General features: G+C 32.5%; 2 protein-coding genes across 5 annotated transcripts; one reads left to right on the plus strand and one right to left on the minus strand.

Moving 5' to 3' along the window:
• Positions 1 to 254: 254 nt before the first annotated feature.
• Positions 255 to 2,802, minus strand: LOC104703099 (FCS-Like Zinc finger 11). 4 transcript variants are annotated; one of them, XM_087459720.1, is made up of 3 exons: positions 2,617 to 2,802; positions 984 to 1,852; positions 255 to 835 (listed from the first exon to the last, which is right to left on the minus strand). In XM_087459720.1, the coding sequence occupies exons 2-3, from the start codon at positions 1,814 to 1,816 to the stop codon at positions 724 to 726; spliced, it is 945 nt and encodes a 314-aa protein (XP_087315846.1). In that variant the 5' UTR covers positions 1,817 to 1,852; positions 2,617 to 2,802; the 3' UTR covers positions 255 to 723. The 4 variants fall into 4 exon arrangements, with proteins under 4 accessions (XP_087315846.1, XP_010417343.1, XP_010417342.1 ...); XM_010419041.3 differs by having other exon boundaries at positions 978 to 1,852; positions 2,617 to 2,796; XM_010419040.3 differs by having other exon boundaries at positions 978 to 1,852; positions 2,504 to 2,746.
• Positions 2,803 to 16,232: 13,430 nt separating this feature from the next.
• On the plus strand, positions 16,233 to 18,085 carry LOC147941864 (biotin--protein ligase 1, chloroplastic-like). Its single transcript, XM_087456527.1, has 8 exons — positions 16,233 to 16,302; positions 16,407 to 16,495; positions 16,624 to 16,906; positions 16,988 to 17,049; positions 17,148 to 17,296; positions 17,375 to 17,495; positions 17,632 to 17,787; positions 17,971 to 18,085. Exons 3-8 carry the CDS (start codon positions 16,626 to 16,628, stop codon positions 18,018 to 18,020), a joined length of 819 nt encoding a protein of 272 aa, XP_087312653.1. The 5' UTR covers positions 16,233 to 16,302; positions 16,407 to 16,495; positions 16,624 to 16,625; the 3' UTR covers positions 18,021 to 18,085.
• The last annotated feature ends 586 nt before the right edge of the window (positions 18,086 to 18,671 follow it).

Raw genomic sequence — 18,671 nt, forward strand, 5'->3', positions numbered from 1 at the left:
CCTTCCTCCCTCAATAGTAATACTCTCTATGAACGTATCCTGTCACCTCAGTTGTTGATTTCATTGACAGATTTACTTGTGTTGCTTTACTTTTTCTCCTACAGAGAGTTTGTCCTCTCTCAATAGTAATATTCTCATGCTTTTGGAAATGGCCGAACTTGGGTGTGATCAAGACACCAAAACTTCAGACCCTCTTTAAACAACAACCAGCTTCTCCGTAGATCGAATCCGAGCTATTCTGTTTGCAAAAGATATAGTTGTAACATATAATAGATATATATATTACTATTTAATTAAAATCTTCATACAAACTTAAGAGGCCATAGGAAGATCCTCAAAAACAAGACTCGAAAACCAAATGGAGTGGTCACACAATCCCTTTCTTGTAACCAACACTCTAAACTTATTCAGTTAAGATCTTACTAGTAGGTAGTATCCTTCAACTTCGATATCCAAAAGAAAATAAAAAAAACGAAACCCATTACATGATTACAAAATATACAAAAATAAGGCCGGCCAATCCATCCGTGGCTGCTGCAGCGGCTAATAGATGTGCATAAACACAGCTCTTTGTAGACGGATGAACGGGTTTTAATGCCACATGTTACCTAACATTGGCATGACACTAGTCAATACATAATAATAAGTCTTTAAGTAGTTAAAAGACGATGGTCGGGTCTATAAAAGCTCGTCCCATTGGCCACCATCTTAGCTGCTTCTTGTTCAGAAGAGCTTCTTTAAAGATTCATGCATAACAATGCACGGATCTTCCAGGTCCTCCTCATCTATCATCATCTCCTCTGAACGACACTCTTCACTGCAAAATGGTTTCTCTCTGCAATTCACAACCACAAGTTTAGATTTTTTCACAACTACTAAACCATTTTCCTCAGACTATGCAACTCATAATCATCCTAAGTCTAGACATTTGTGTGTGTGAGTGAGTGTTACAGAGTATTGGAAAAAGGAGCACGCACCCGTACATGTAAATGTCTTCGCCACCTTCGAGTTTCTTGTTGCAGAAGTTACAAACGCTGAGGAAGTTAACAGATGCAAGCATGGAATCGGACTGTGTTCCGATATGCTTCTCATCTCCCTTGGACTCATTCTTGTGACACTCTAAAACTCGGTCACCATAAATATGAGTGGTTTTCGGGTTAGGACCATGAGCAATGATGCAAGTGTAATCCTCCATGTCATCCTCAGACAGACAAGAGGAGAATGCATTGTCAGAACCACCACTCTCCCCTTCAACGCCCAACTTGGATCCAGACAGAACTCTGGTTTTCCTCAGACAATCATTCGCGGAAAAGGAACGGTTTCTCAACCAAATCTGTTCAGACTCAGATGAGTTATCACCGATTTCGAAAACGACACCAGATCTTTTTTCCTTTTCAATCTTGGCTACAGGGAACAACAACTTGGGACGGTGGTTGTCCCTGTCCCTAACCTTGGAACATTTGATCCTCAACGCGGGTCCAAACACAATATCAGGCAACAAACTCCGATCATCAACAATGCTTAAGCCAACTTTGGCAGAAGGGCGACAACAGCAGTTAAGATGAGGAGTGAGTGATGATGATGTGAGGAAAGGATCAGCAGCCATTGTAGACAACATCCTGAATTCAAGAGGAGATTTGGGACTCCTGACGAAATCAGAATCTGAGATGCACTTGTTGTTGTTGTTGTTGTTCAGACCGATCAAAAGACTCAGAGCCAGTGGGTTAGTGATCGGTTTGAGGCCGACAAGATCAGATTGTGGTTGATCTAAAGACTGATGATCCTTGAGAGGAAACATTGCTCTTGTTTTCAGCATTATTACGGTTACGATTTCTTCTTCTTCTTCTTCAATCTGTTTCATAAAATATCAAATAAAATAAAAAACTCATCTAGAGAGATTCATCATACACACATTATATTAAAAAAAATTATGCCGATAAATTAGAATCAGATAAGTTATATAAATCAAAAAAGTACCGTACTTTTTGGTATTCTAGTTACTCTTTTTAAAAAAAAAAATATAATCCACAAAATTAAATCTAGAATGAGTTTTTTCAAAGAATATGCCAAAAAAGAAAAGAAAGAATTCTTTAAATTAAATTCCTCTAAATCTTTTTTTTTTAAATATACTAATCAACAAAATTAAATCTTTTAAAATGAGATTTTTCAAAGAATATGCCAAAAAAAAAAAAAAAGTTCTTTAATTAAATTCCTCTAATCAGCGGATTTCAATATTTGCAACGGAGGAGAAAAGAAAATGATAAAATAAAGCCTTAAAATATAATATTAAAGAAAAATATGAACTCTGAAGAGGAGAGACGACATGCAAAAAGATTATAACTTTGATAAAAAAAAAAAATTAGACCAAGAAATTTTTATTACAAAAAAAAAGCAAATTTTATAAGAAACGGCATTTAACTACTATGATTTAACAATCTACAAATCAAAAACCATTTTTTTTTTTATCTAATTAGATTTCTGGGGTTTTTAAGGGGTTTCTTACATGGATCTTGTAATCTCTCAGTTCTCACCAAGAAGAAGAAGAAGAAGAAGAGACACTTGCTTGAGAAAGAGAAAAATTTTGGGAAGAAGGAGAAATTAAGAAAAGAGACTGACCCGGGATGATAATGGGCGGGTCAAGGAGACGGATCCGAAAGCGCGTGTGTGTGTGAGGTGAAGAGGTGTTATCAGAGTGAGGTAATGAAGAAAGAAAGAGAGAGAGAGAGAGACTTTTTGAAAACAAAATACTTTGGCTCTCTTTACACTCTTCTCTATACCAATTTTTTTGGCTTTTTTTGCACTGCTCCCACTCTCTCTTTTTAATTTTTTTTTTTTTTAATGTGTTTGTTTTTGTCTGAGAGAGAGGTGTCGGTTTCATACGCACTTCTTTTTACAAAGAGCCAAATTAAATACCATAAATTTTTAACCCAGACAAAATAATGCATATTCTCTTCTTTTTTTTTTCTTCTAAATTTCGGAAGATAAATAATACTGAGTTATGTTTGCCGGTGAGAAGAGTATGTCACAATTTGGGTCTTTACCCACTTTTGGAATCAATTTTAAAAATTGAGGATTACATGGAAACTAAAGGGTATATTACTTAATTTTATATTAATTTGTAAACTTTAAGCAAAATCAATATTTAATATTTCATTTTTGAATTTTTTTTTTAAGTTTACCATATAATAAGGTTTAGTTTTGTCAACAATTTCTTGCTAAATCACGTATCAACATTGTTAACAAGCAAAATCAATTAACATTTAATATTTCATTTTACTATGTAAGGTTTAGTTTGTCAAAATTACTAAATTAAATTTATCATTATATGTGTCAACTATAATAATGAGATTTTAATACGTGCAACAAAACTTTAATTTATTAAATCTATACATCATGTTAACATAATTATGAAAATTTCCAAATGCAAGAAAAACTATATAGATTTTTTTTTGAAAAAGGTAAATAAATATACTTTTCATTTTTTTTAATATCTAAATCTTGATTCTTCAAAATTACTAATTAACATGATCGTGATATATATTAAATATGTTAATAAGTATAACACTCGTAAATCAAAAAAGAATGTTTTAGAGTGGATATCCATCGATATCATAGTAATGTCTGTTGAGATCAACAATTTCTTATTAATCAGTTTAGTTTTAAATCGTCGGTTTGTTATATAATTTGGGTCAACAAAACCCTCATAACCTCACATAAACTTTATATAATTTTTTCTCTTCTTTCTAACTGTTTGAGAATGACAAAAGTGACTAACCAAGGGCGTCGCCTTTGGCAGACAAACAAATAATATTTAACAATAATAATAGTATACATAGTAGATCATATTTATGATAACTATAATTATGCAGAGTATATTAAAAGAATAGTAATGTCTTACGAATTTCAAATTGTAATTAATTTCGGTGAAAAATTTAACACTAAGTGTTGATAAAAATAGTAAAGACTGTTTATGAATTCACTATGACTGTCCACCATCTTCTCCTTTAATATTTTTAATATATTCAGTAGAGGAGTTTAAGCTTTGTAGTGATTCTTTCTTCGAACATTACACGTCAAAAAGATTGAGAAGGAAAAAAAGAAAAACACAAAACTGTTGTATTTGTGGGGAAGACGCGTATACGCGGAGAAATGTTGACGGACATTGTCAGGATCTCTTTCATAATGTTTATAGATTCTCTTTTTCAAGATATATATAGTATTTATTTGTGGTAAAGCCATAGTATATTTTAGAGACACGCAACTGAGAATTGAAAATAGTAAATGAAAATCATAGTAACTAGTAATTAACTACAATACAAAAAATTTGATTGGTAATATAAACTAACACAAAATTATTCGGTGAAAGATATAGTTAACATTACGTAAATACTTAACTTTCTTAACAACAGTAAGTAGATAGTAAAAGAAATATAAAGTAGTGGATTTAAAATAGTATAAAAAATTAAAAACTTTTATTTATATACTATTTTTAATATATATATATTTTTTAAAAGGTTATAATGAAAACAGTAGGACATAAAATATCACACCCAAAATTTATCAATAGTCTTGACAAAGCCATCAAACTTTTATTTTTTTCGTCGAGTGGAGAGAAAATTCACGTGTCATAGCTTTTTTGTTTTGTTTTGCTAGTGCGTTGATAATGGCTTTGTCTACACAATTTTCTTATCCAAACGAAAACCAAAATCAAGAATAGATTTGTTTTTCATTACAAAAATATTACTTTGCATCTTTAATAGAAGTTTTTTAAAATAATCTTTGTTGTTTGGAGACTAAAATCCTCACCTAAGGCTGTAAAATCAGATGAATCAATAAATTCAATATCCCTGATATAGATACATCATATATGCCTAACTAATTTCTTGACATTTTTTTCTTTTCCCATAGCTATCTTCTTTTATAGAATTTGTGTTTTTGTGTTTTTGTGTTTTTTTTCCTGAATTTGTGATGGTGGTGCCTTATTGATCATCGAAAAAAATCGTTTTTGTTATTGCTATTTATATTATCTTTCGTTCCACATATTTTGAAATGGAAAAGCTGACTCTTTAGCCCGTAATACTAAACAAGGTTGAAATATAACAATGTTTTTGTACGTAACCTTTGGTTTCTTCAACTTGGCTAACCAAATATATCAATTAATAGACATCTCTTATGATTAGGACTAGGCTGATAAGGAGAGAAAAAAGAAGAGATCGTTATTTCTGTTATTTATTTGTTTTTCTTGTTTTGAGACTAAAACTTGATACAAAATAGAAAGAAATGTGAATTTGTTAAGAAACATTCTTGGGTTCACTTATAGGGGTAAACAATTCCCATTCACCCCCTCTTAATTAACCAATTAAAATACAACAATATGTTATGTCATATCATATTAAAAAAAATCAAAATTAAAATAAATAGACAATATAAATTAAGAAAACAAATTATGTAGATCTTTTATTAAGGAAATTATGTCAGTTTGGGTTACAAAAGAGGATTATAGTTTAAATTTGTAATTTTAAAATTTTTATATCGGTTTGGGTTTATAAAGAATGGTTAGGATTTAGATTTTATAATTAAACAAAATTATATGTCGGTTTGGGTTTACAAAAGAGTGGTTAGGGTTTAGATTTTACAATTAAATGAAATTATATGTCGGTTTGAGTTTACAAAAGAATGTTTAGGATTTAGATTTTACAATTAAACAAAATTATATGTCAGTTTGGGTTTACAAAAGAGTGTTTAGAGTTTATATTTTACAATTAAACAAAATTATATGTCGGTTTGGGTTTATAAAAGAATGTTTAGGGTTTAGATTTTACAATTAAACAAAATTATATGTCGGTTGGGGTTTATAAAAAATGGTCAGGGTTTAGATGTAATAATTAAAAACTGTAATATAATATTTAAATTTATAATTTTAAAATTGATTGATTTATAAAATTTATTTACTTAATTAAGATTTGTTTCTTTAATTTAAAAGGGTTGAATAAGAATGGTTCACCCTAGAGATGAATCTAAGAATTGTCCATTTGTTAATGTGTTGGATGTGATGTTGGTCATGTTCAGTATGCAAAATGCCAATTCGGAACTAAACGAAGTTCAAATAACTATGTTTTTGTAACCTTTGGTTTCTTCAGTTTGGCTAGCCGAATCTATCAAATAATCTAATACCAAGGCTGATAAGGAAAAAAAAAAAAAGGAATCATCCTTATTTCTATTAATCTCTTCTCTGAAACACCATGTGTAAAATTTTTGCAAATTAAACTATCCCTGACGGCTGACGCATTACGCCATCATTCTCCTCGCTTGCACTTTACATTATTTTCCCTATAGATTTTGGTGAACTTTTAAGGAAAAGATTTGTCGTTTTTGGTGTAACAATCACTTTCCTTAACTTGTGTGTATTTGAGACCAGGGGCGGATCTACGTAGTGTTGGGGTGTGGCACGTGCCCCACAGTGATTGATAAAAATAATCTAATGTATGGCAGTTGTATTAGTTCTCGTAGCATATTTGGTAGAGAAGTGCCCCATGCATCATGTTAGGTGCGGTGTTCGATGCCTTTCATTCTAGTTTTCTGTTTTTTTTTTTTTTTTTCATAATGTTTTACTGATTTACTAGTTTTGCAATATCTTTTAAATAAAAAGTGCCCCATACAAAAAAAAATTCTAGATCCGCCCCTGTTTGAGACTTTTGCAGAACCATGCACCGACACAAGTCAGTTTCACTGTTCTCGGTGGTTGAGAGAATCCAACGGTATACAAACAAAAGATAGCTCGATAATCAACGGTTACTGTTTCATGTTTTATTTGGTAATGCGTTCCTAAACGCTCTTCCACGTCATAGTGCTTTTGATGGACCCTATAATCTCCACACGTGTGATTTCAGGTGTCAGCATGTGCACAATACTCATTTTAGATCGTCTTCCTAGGGGCAAGGGCGCAGTTCTTATAATTAACACAAATAAACTTGGAATATTGAAATTTTATTTTTGTTATGAGATTGTAAGCATGAAAATAACAACATTTAATGTTTTGGATATTAGATCACATACTTTAGTTAATGTGTATTTTTTTCTTTCAGCCTAAAAACTTTGGGTATCAGCGTCCAAATAAAAATGATTGGAGACTTTTATGTGATTTTCCCCATATCAAATGTGTTAGAATCATTAGTACATAAGCAGTTCACAATAGAATATCAGTAGATTATTTAGCAGCTATTTTATGGGAAGTGATATTCTTATTTGTGGAAACATTAAATCAAAAAATATATTTAGGCCGGTTTAGTGAAGAATTGGATTTAATTTTAGTATGTCCTTATCCCAAAAATTATTTTCTAGTTTCTCCTTTCTATAATAACTGATTTATTTTTTTTATTTTATTTTAATGAAAAAATTGGTGAAAGACTATAAAACTTGTAGAAATATCTTTAATTACCGACTCAATCAAGTTTAATTCGGGTTATCCACCAGTTACCCATTGAAATCGGATCTGAATTTTATCTTTTAATTTTCTTTCTTTCGATTCTTTCTTCTTTTCCGGTGAATCAAATTTTTTTTGAACAATCTCTTCTTTCTTCTCAAGTCAAAATCTCATATGTTTTCTCACAATCTTAATCAAATCTGATCTATTTCTTCATTTTCTTCTCTTTCAAAGGTAAATCTCATCTGAAATTAGGGTTTGTAAACTAGGATTTAAATTCAAAATTAGAGTCAAAATCTCTAAAAGTTCTGTGTTTCTTTTGTTAATCTCAGCTATATCAATGTCATCCAAAACGAGAAACAGTGTGAATTATCAGAAAAGGAGAAAGAACAATCCTCCAACAGAAAAAGCTCCTCCTTCGCCAGCCTCAATAGCTCCTCCTCCAGCAGCCTCAACCACTCCTCCTCCACCAGCCTCAATCGCTTTTCCTCCTTTAGCAACAATCACATCTCCTCTGCCAATAGCAACAGGTGAAGCAACTCCTCCTCACTCACCATTAGAAATCTCTCATCCTCGGCCAACATCAAACGAAGAACAGTTGAATCCTCAATGGCTAATATGTAAATAGAATGAATTTTTGGTTGGTTTTTGTGTAAGAGCAGAATAGAAACCTTTGTGTAATGGTTCAAATAAGTTTTCTTGTACAACAATGGATACAACTATGGGTACAACTAGTCATCACGAGGTGGCTGGTGAAGAAGATGAAGCAGCAACTAGGGAAGAGGCTGATGAAGCTTCAACAAATGCAGTAGCAGGAAATGATGAGGTGGCTAGTGAAAAAGATGAAGCAGAAACAGGAGAAGAAACTTATGAGATGGAAACTGAAAATATAAGCAGTGGATGAATGTTGCTGAAGCTGAAGACTTGTACTAAGAAGATGAAAAACATGACAACCTTCAAACCTTAAGAGTATGTATACAAAGGGAAAGAGGAGAAAGAAGAAAGGTGAACCTCCAAAGTAAATCATAGTTGTGTGTGCAACTCATGATAGATTATTGTTGGTATTTTTTTGTAATGGATTAATGTTGGTATTTTTTTTGGTTGACGTTAGTTTAGATGTATTGTATGGATGTTATTTAGATGTTTTTGGTAATGAGATTTTTAGGTACAACTGAGATATTTTAGATACAACTGGGATATTTTAGGTACAACTAAGACCATTTAAAAAAATAAGTTACTGAAATTTATTTAAAACGTGTATTTAACGTGAATTTTGAATGGATTAAAAAGAAATTGTGTAAAAAATGAATTAAAATGAAATTAATAAATTTAATATGGATGAAAATGAATCTCATTTAACTCATTTACCACATGTTTTAAAATGGTAAGTGAAAAATAATAAAATGAATCTCATTTTACACATGTTTTGAAAAATAATAAATTTTTGCCAAATTTTTCATGTAATTGTACTTCAAACTTATAGTTGTACAAGCATGAACATAGTTGTACATTACTATTTTTACCTTATTACCAGTAGTACCTTACAATAAATTAAATTTTTATAGTTGTACTTTTCGTATTAGGTAATTATAATACATTTTATACAATTTCAGAAGACAATATGTCTAAAATAACTGATTTACATGTTTTGACATAATTACTTGGATGAAAATAACAAAGTGACCATCAAAGTATTAGGAATATTTGTTTTATTTAGGACCATCAAAGTGACCATAAAATTTGCTCTATAGTTGTTTTGTGTATGTTTGTATTCACTAACATAGAAATATATGGATTTAGTTGAATTTTAAATTTTAGTACTTATAAAGTTCAAAGTTGTACTGTAGTTGTACCAAGAGTATGAAAATTGTCGAGTTTTTAATTAAATGTAGGTGTACCCTAGTTGTACATGTTACAGTCAGTTGCACCGTAACTGCAGAAACCAGTCTTTCAACCAAAAACAGAACAATCGAGTCTTACAACCAAAACAAAACTGTTACAAACATCACCTACATAGAAACTAATCACAGAAAATGTCATACAAGCTTTCAGAGCAGCTCATTATGTTCACATTTTTCACCTACATAAAGAGTCATGATACCATCACCATAAAAGATATATATTGGGTTTTTAGGATTCAATGAAATTGGAATGTAGCTAAACTTCATCTTCGTCCCTGCAGCTACCATCATCTTTTTGCATATTTTATCAACCAATGCAGAATAAGTAACCTGCTCAATAGGTGCTTTCATCAAAAGAGCATGTCGAACATCTTCTCTTGAAATCCATTGTATTTCATCTCCATTGTTTAAATAATTTCCCCCATAATCAAAATGAAAGAATGTGCGAAGATTATTATTCATTACTCCCTACAAATAGAATACAAACTAACATTAGAATAATTTTCGCTTTCTTTCAGTTATACCAGTTGTATCAGTTAATATATGTTGTACCTACATCTGCAAAAACGAGAAAACCTAATCCAATTTCTATCTAGCTCGATTCAACCACTAGCTCCATAAATTATAAACGTACTCTGACTCTAATAGACTTTGAACAAATGAGAATTAACAAGATATACATACAAAACGAATTTATAAGAAATCTACAAATATCCCCAAATTAGAACACATTACAATCCTAACACATCAACAATACCTACACTATAAACAAGTTTCAAATATATTGAAATTGAACAAAAACAGTTGAATACACCAAGAAACTACCTAAAACGAGTTTCAATGGAGCTTCAATGGTGGAAAAATTATTTTTTCGTGGGATGATGTCGAGTTGGGAAAGAGATGAATTGTGATTGGTTTATTTATTTATTTTTTTAAATATATTCAATATCTCTATTTTATTTAAATAATGCAAAACTAAAGAAAGGGCAAAACTGAGAATTAGAATTATTGTGAAAGTAAATAGGTATGTAAAATTAATGTAGATAATGTAGAAAAAAAATTTGGAATAGGGGCACACCAGAATTAAATCCGTGAAGAATTCGGCACGAATTCAACTAAAATCATCTAGATGCTCATTCCCTAACTCAAAATGATGTGATATGTCCTCAAATGTTACCATTAACATTATGAATTAACATATTTCTGTTAATATTGACACGTACCGCGATCACATGAATTATTAAATTTGAAAATCAAGATTTTTATAATAAATTTATATTAATTTATTTTGAACAACGAATAAAACAATTTGTATATAATATAAACTATCTTTTTGAAGACATTTAATGGGTATTCCACTACAAGAAAACATGCGTTTTGCAAGGACGAGTTGTGACGGAATACAGCTCTCGCAAATTTGCATTGGATTTGCGAGGATATTACGAGAAACAAAAAATCCCTAGCAAATCCCTCTCAAAATTGCGAGGAAGCCAGTCGTCGCAAATCCGCTGCTCATTTGCGAGGCATTTACGACAAATTCGCAGGGAAAGTCACCTTCCTCGCAAATCAATCGCAATATTGCGACGCATTTGCGAAAACAGAATCCATAGCAATTTTGCTATGGACGTGCGAGTGAATTGCGGTGGCCATAGCAAATCCATTGCAAAATTAGGAAATTATTTTTTATAAATAATACAAAACTTAATATAATTATTCTGAAATATATTTCAATGTGTTCATAAGGTAAATTATTCTGAAATACATTACTAGCACATTACTATTAATGATAGACAAGAGTATGATACACATTGGACTTTATAATATACTTGAAAGTTAATTTTACTAACTTTTAAAATTATTTTGATGGTTTTTATAAATTAAATATACAGGGTTTGCGACATATTTGCGACTGATTCGCTAGATATATAGCAAATTAGTCGCAAATCCATCGCAAATTAAAATAATCATAGCAATTCTCTCGCAAATGACAACTTCAAACCCTAAACCCTAAACCCTAAAACCTAAAGACTAATTACATTACTATTAATGATAAAAAGATGAATCCAAGACTTATAATCAAAGATAGGGCAGTGCAACACAAATTGTTGGAGAATTGGACAATTTGTGTATATTTGTCAAATATTTGTCCCAATGTAATGAACATATATATGATATAGTGTAGAAGATAGTTAATGATTAGAGGAAGATGCAAAATTGGACAATTTTGGAAAGTTTGATGATAGAAAAGAGTATGATGAGCCTATAGGACCTTATAATATACTTGAAAGTTTATTTGACTAACTTTTTAAAATTATTTTGATGGTTTTTATAAATTAGATATTCAAGGTTTGTGACAAATTTGCGATGGATTTGCTAGTCGCATAGCAAATTAGTCGCAATACCATCGCAAATTTCTAATATCATAGCAATTTCCTCGCAAATGACAACTTTAAACTCTTGAACCTAAACCCTAAAGACTAATTACATTACTATTAATGATTAAAAAGATGAATCCAAGATTTATATTCAAAGTTAGGGCACTAATGAAAATTTCAAAACCTAAACCCTAAATTGTCGCAAATCCATCGCAAATATCCCAAATCATAGCAATTCCCTCGCAAATGACAACTTTAAACCCTTGAACTTTAACCCTAATGACATTATATGTTTGCAATTCTCAATATTCTCCTATAATTCTTATATAAATTACATATTTTTTTTATGTATGGAAATTATGGAAATATTTTTATATGTTTGCTAGAGATTTGCGAGGGACCCTAGCTAATCCCTCGCAAATTCTGAAAATATAAATTACATATTTTTTATATGTTTGCTAGAGATTTGCGAGGGACCCTAGCTAATCCATAGCAAATTTTGCGAGGGATTTGCGACGCAGCGTTTTTCTATATAAACAGAAAACCTAGTTTGAGCGTAACTCAAACCTCAACTAATCCGCAGCCGCAAAAAAACCAAAATCCCTAATTCCTCTCTTCTCCGATCTATCTCCGATTAACCACCTCTCTTCTCCGATTAACCACCTCTCTGTATCTTCTCTCTTCTCCGCTTCTCTCTATCTCCACCTCTCTTCTCCGATCTGTCCTACGCATCTCTCTATCTCCTCGGCTCTGGTTACTGTCCCTCTCTTCTCTCTATATCCTCTCTTCTCTGGTGACTGTCTCCTCCTCTCCCCTCTATCTCTGGTGAGTCTCCTCCTCTCTTCTCTATCTCCGATTACTCTTCCTATTCTCTCGATCTGAAAGTCTTGTTAGTTTAGGGTTTAGATTTCTATTTTAGGGTTATGATTTGGGGGTCAATTTTTAGTTTAGAATTCTAATTTCGAGTTTAGGGTTCTTATTTCGTGTTCAATTTCGATTTTAGGGTTTCGATTTTAGGGTTTCAATTTTAGTGTTTTGATTTTAGGGTTTTGATTTTAGATTTCGAATTCGAGTTTAATTTGTTTTTTGTATAATTTTATTGAAATTTGGTTTTAGTGTTTAGGTTTAATATTAATTTTATTTGTTTCAGATGTCTTCTCGAGACAAAAACGGGTCTGTAAACCAAAATGTTTACAGCCAGTTCATATCATCTCAAGGCTTATCTCCTCCCATCGCTGCTCGAGGGATACGCTCTACTGGCCCTGCTCAAAGGTTACCTTCTCCCGCTTTCAAACTGTCTCTCAAACTTTTTTCTCTCAAACTTTTTTCTCTTTGGAAGATTTACTTGCAAGTCCCGGGCGTGCTGGCTTACCAAAACTGGATCCTAAGCGACCTCCGGGTACTATCTGGTGAGAAAGTTATTGATCTAACATATAGTTTATCTTTATGTTTTGTATTTTCAATGATCCTCTTTCATTTTATCTTATGTTTTGTAGGTTTGACCAGGATTCTTCGGTTGCTGCTACTGTCCGGGCCATTTTTGAAAGAGAATTCAAATCAGCTCATGCCAATTGGACTCAAACACCAGGTCCGGTTGTAAATCGGTGGTTTGAAACTTTTGCGGTAAGTTACAGATTTGTTGATGTGTTTAAATTACAGATTTTGTGTGTTTATCACTTGATTCTGGTTCTGATTCTGTTTCTAATCCATTTTCTGTCTTTACAAGCAAACATATAACTGAGATTCGTCCATCAATGGAAGAGTTAGAGCTGAGTTTAAAAAGAAATTGAAGACCCGGATGAGTGATCAAGTGTCTAGGTGGAAGGGTAAGTGGAAGAAGAAAGGTAATGACGCAATGCCGCGGTGGCTTGATCCTACCGTATGGGATGGCTTGGTCAACTTTTGGTGTAAACCAAAATCAGAAGCAAAGAGTATCAATAGCCGTAATGCTCGCTATAGTGATCATGATGGCACCGGAATACATAAGCACCGTTCTGGTCAGACCTCTTTTAAAGCCCGAGCACGAAAGCTTGTAATTATCTCTGTTTAACACAAGTTCATTAATCATATCATATCTACAATATAGTAATATAGTTGTTTCATTTCTCTGTTTTTAGTCTGAAAGGACTGGTGAGCCACTACCTGATTTCCTGCGAGTCCTAGAAGACACTCATAGGAAACCTGATGGGTCGTTTGTTGATGGACTGTCTGAGAAGGTGTACAATGAAGTGTCGTCAAAGATAGCTGAAGCTGAGTCTAAGCTATTATCAGCGGATAACATGGAGAGTAGTGCTTCCGGCGGATTATCAGTAACTGTGAAGAACCAAATTTATGCCGAGGTAAAACATGCTTCATTGTTTATGTTTATGTTTGTGTAAACACTTATGTTTGTGTAAACACTTATGGTGTGTATATGTTTTGTTGGGAGGTTGCTCCGAAGAAAAAGAACCGGATATATGGGGTTGGTAACATGTAAGCAGAAGCATCTTCAGCTCAGATTGGTTAACCGCCTCCTCCTTCTGAAGATCCACTTGTTCTAGCTGTGAAGCTTGCTGCTGCGGGAGCAACTCTTGCAACTCAGGCAACTCAGTTACAAAAGATGCATAGTTATGATGCATACTTTGATTATCTTGCAGAGAAAGATCCAGAGTTTGCTGCAAGTTTTCGCCGAGAAGATCCAGCTGTCGGAGACACAACCAACGGAGAGGCAACCGGCGGCCAAGCAACCTGATGAACTCTCTTTCTCTCTTAATGTGTAATGTGTAATGTTTAGCTTAGAACTTGATCTCCCTTGTAAACTTATTTTCTTATTTGAAAACTTAGTATTTCTAATTACAGCTTTAATTTGCATAAGTTATAAGGTTTAATTCTAATTACAGGTTTAATTCTAATTAAGCTAACCAAAATGAAAATTTTAATTTTTTTTATACCATCTCCTATATATTAATAGAGAAGCACTCTTGAAAAAATGCTGATGTGTCGTCGCCAGAGAGCTCGAAGCACATTTTAACAAATAAACCCTATTAATTAATCCTAATTACATCTATGCCATTACAAATTTAAATAAAAATTCATTATATAAATTAAACTATTTGTAGTCATTTAATTTTTGAAACTATATTATACTTCTTTAAAACAAAAAAAAATAATTTCTTTCAAAACAAAAAATTAATTTCTTTTAAAAATTCATAATTATTCATGTTTTATTAAAATAAATTTCATACAAATTTTTTCACCGCGTTAAAATTATTATTTACTTTCAAATATTTCACGGGTGAAACATATTTTAATAGAAAATAAACATAAATTTGAATAAAACAAAAAAAGAATTATTTACATATTTTATTTCACACAAACATATATCAAATCCTAAATAATAATTTTATTTGAATTGATTTGTTACCTAGTTATTATTATTTGCGACAGAAAATATAATTGCAAATGCATCGCAAATTTGCGAGGGAGTTACTAGATATTACATTTGCGAGGAAATTGCTTTTTAAACAAGTTCTCGCAATTTGCGATTAGTTTGCGAGGGAATTTTTTTCCTCGCAAAAGCTGCGAGGGATTTACAATTTTTTTCCTCGCAAAAGTTGCGAGGGATTTACAACGGATTTTCCTCGCAAATCTCTCGTTTTTATCGATTTACAAGGGATTTGCTACATATTCGTCCATCGCAAAATGCGTGTTTTCTTATAGTATTCCAATAATTCACTATTTGAAAAACATGAATTAGGATGATAGAAAATTATAATATCTAGTGATAATGTACACAGCAAGGAAAATTTTGGATGCCCCTGCAATATCCTACTAATAACTGGGGACGGTGACTTCACTCACCCTATTCAAATAGTATAGCAAGATGTGGAGCTAAGGTGCTAGCTAGACATGTCGTGTGCAATCATAGACTTTTCCTAGAGAATATAGGTTTTATGATTTTCAGGATATTTTACTGCGAGTTTAGAGGAGATTGGTAGTAAAGATATTTTGAAAAATCTATATAATTATTTAGTATTAATTAATAATAAAATCAAGTTAGAAAGTAAAAAAAGTACGATTATACAAATATTTTTTTCGTGAGATATTTATCTTTGCACAGAAAGTTAAATGGGCCATTTATTAAAATGTCTAGTTGTATTAGAGATGAGAGAAAAAGCCCATATATATTTTATAAAATGCCTACGAATTATTTTATGAAAAAATGTTTACTTTTCTAATTAAATCCGGTGAAAAAGTTAAACCCCAAATACAAACAAAAATTAATTAATTAGTTTTCCTCTAGGCTCTAGACACAATATACAAACATCGTTTTCCTTTGTAATCGTTTTCTTGTTTGTATGGTTTTGTATCATCTTAAACAACTTCATGATATTTTATGCACGGATTATATTTAGAAAGTTTTAAACAAACGTAATGTTTTGCATATGTGCCGATTTAAGATTTGGGCTTAAAGACTAAATCATTAAGGCCCATAACTAACAGTCTGCTCGATTCATTTTCTTCGATATCTCCGATGACAAAACAGAACACAATCCCGACGACGGCAACTCCGGCCTCGCTTTACCCGACGAAACCAGAATCGCCGTTGCTTCTCCCTCTCTTGGTTTTTTTTTTTTAAAGTTTGAGTTAGCGCAATGCTTGATTTGGTTAATGGAAGGAGTTCGTTCAACAACCTTATCTAATTTTTCATATATTGGATTGTTTTAGTCTTGCAATTTGTACGGTGTCGTACCTCTTGCGTTTCACTTCTCTTAAGACTCTTCTGCGTCCTCTATCTTTCTCCGTCGCTGCCTCAGGTCCGAGCCCCTGATTTTATGGATACTGATTCATATGCTTTAGATTTAACACTATTTGATGCCTTTTTTTTTTATTAATAAAGAGTATTGCTTTATAGAAACTGTCTTGGGTTTTTGTTTGATTTTAGCAATGGAGAGTCATCATGCTTCTTGTAGCTTGGTTCTATGTGGCAAGTCCTCTGTGGAAACTGAGATAGCAAAGCGTCTCAAGAACAACAACAACTCGCTTAAACTCCCAGACAATACCAAAGTTTCACTCTTTTTAGAATCCGAGGCTAAGCATTTGGTCAAAGATGATGATGGTGATTCCTTCGATCTCTCACTCTTTATGAACTCCATTCTAACTCATCAGTTTGGGAGGTTTCTCATTTGGTCTCCGCGCTTGTCGTCCACTCACGATGTTGTTTCTCAGTAAGTGGCTCTGTTTAGTTTCCTCCCTTGTAAGGTTATTTACCTTTCCTGTATTAAAATCTGCGTTTTAGTTTCTTTCAGTAACTTCTCTGAGCTTCCAGTTGGTTCAGTTTGTGTCACTGATGTCCAGCTTAAAGGTCGAGGTAAGAGTTTTTGGATTATTAGATAGTATTTTACTAAGCAAGTAGAATTTAGATATGAAAACTTGAAACTGTGTGTGTGGTAACTGATGAATATGCAGGCAGAACAAAGAATGTATGGGAATCTCCAAAGGGTTGTCTTATGTATTCTTTTACTCTGGAAATGGAAGATGGTCGTGTCGTGCCTTTGGTACAGTATGTGGTATCTCTTGCTGTAACCGAAGCAGTGAAAGATGTCTGTGACAAGAAAGTATGTTCTCGTAAATGTTGTGTTCTTGATCCATTGCATCAGATTTTATTAGCTAATTTGAAGTTCATTAATATACAGGGTTTGTCGTACATTGATGTTAAAATTAAGTGGCCGAATGATCTCTACTTGAATGGCCTTAAGGTTGGAGGCATTTTGTGTACCTCGACTTATAGATCAAAGAAGTTTCATGTCAGTGTCGGTAATAAGCATTACTCTTTTTTGAAGTTTACTTTGAATACTACTATAACAGAGTCGAAGCGTGCAGCTCGTAGTCTTGTTGCTTTGATTTGTTCTCTACTTGTAGATTAAAAGAAAGTGACTGATCCTTCTCGCAGGTGTGGGATTGAATGTGGACAACGAGCAACCAACCACATGCTTAAATGCTTTACTAAAAGACATGTCTCCTGCGTCAAACTTACTTAAAAGAGAAGAAATCCTTGGAGCTTTTTTTCTTAAATTTGAAAATTTCTTTGATCTATTCATGGACCAAGGTAATGTTAAACCTCTGATCTCAGAGTCTGCTTAAAGAGTCAGTTAGCTGCTTGTTTCTTTACGAGCATCTTTGTCACTTTTTGAAGTATCCTCCATAAAGTTATTTGTAAATTAGTTATTTAGATGAGATGGGCGTCACAGAAATAATAATATTTATCATATAATCAGTCTCCATTTTACAGGTTTTAAATCTCTCGAGGAACTTTACTACAGAACATGGTTACACAGGTGACTTTCGATTGCATTTTTATGTCTTCTTTTCATTGAAGGGTTTCTGTTGTCTGAATCTGAACTGACTTTAATTATATTCGTATCTCATTTTTGTCAGTATCTGGAATACAGTCATTGTAATATGGTGCTTTTGATTCTCTTTGCATCTGTTTCTAAAATTATCAGGGTTTGACTTCTTCGGGATATTTGCTGGCTATTGGAGATGACAATCAAATGTATGAGTTTCACCCTGACGGCAACAGGTAAACTTTATTTAAGCAGTTGAATCTATAAATGGATAACAACATCACGGTACATGTTAAAGCTAATGTGGATTGTGTATTTTCAATTACAGTTTTGACTTTTTCAAAGGTCTGGTTCGAAGAAAAATATGATCCAAAGATTATCTTGCTGCATCTTCTGGTGGAAGTAGATAACAGTGTTTTAGAACCATCGACACAACTGATACTAGTTTCAATTTTCGAAAGCAACGAAGTTGCAGTATTGCCCTTTATTCCCCCTGTATCCAGATAATCTCTTTATTCTCTATCATATAAATATCCCTTATTATTGCTGACTAAAAGACTCACTGTTCTAAACTGATGAATATAATATCTACACCAAAAACATAGCTAGCATTTAGAGAAAACAAGGAAGCTTTTCGTCTGATTCT

Source organism: Camelina sativa, chromosome 7 (assembly GCF_030686135.1).
Source record: "Camelina sativa cultivar CO46 ecotype springtype chromosome 7, ASM3068613v1".
Taxonomy (NCBI): Eukaryota; Viridiplantae; Streptophyta; class Magnoliopsida; order Brassicales; family Brassicaceae; genus Camelina; species Camelina sativa.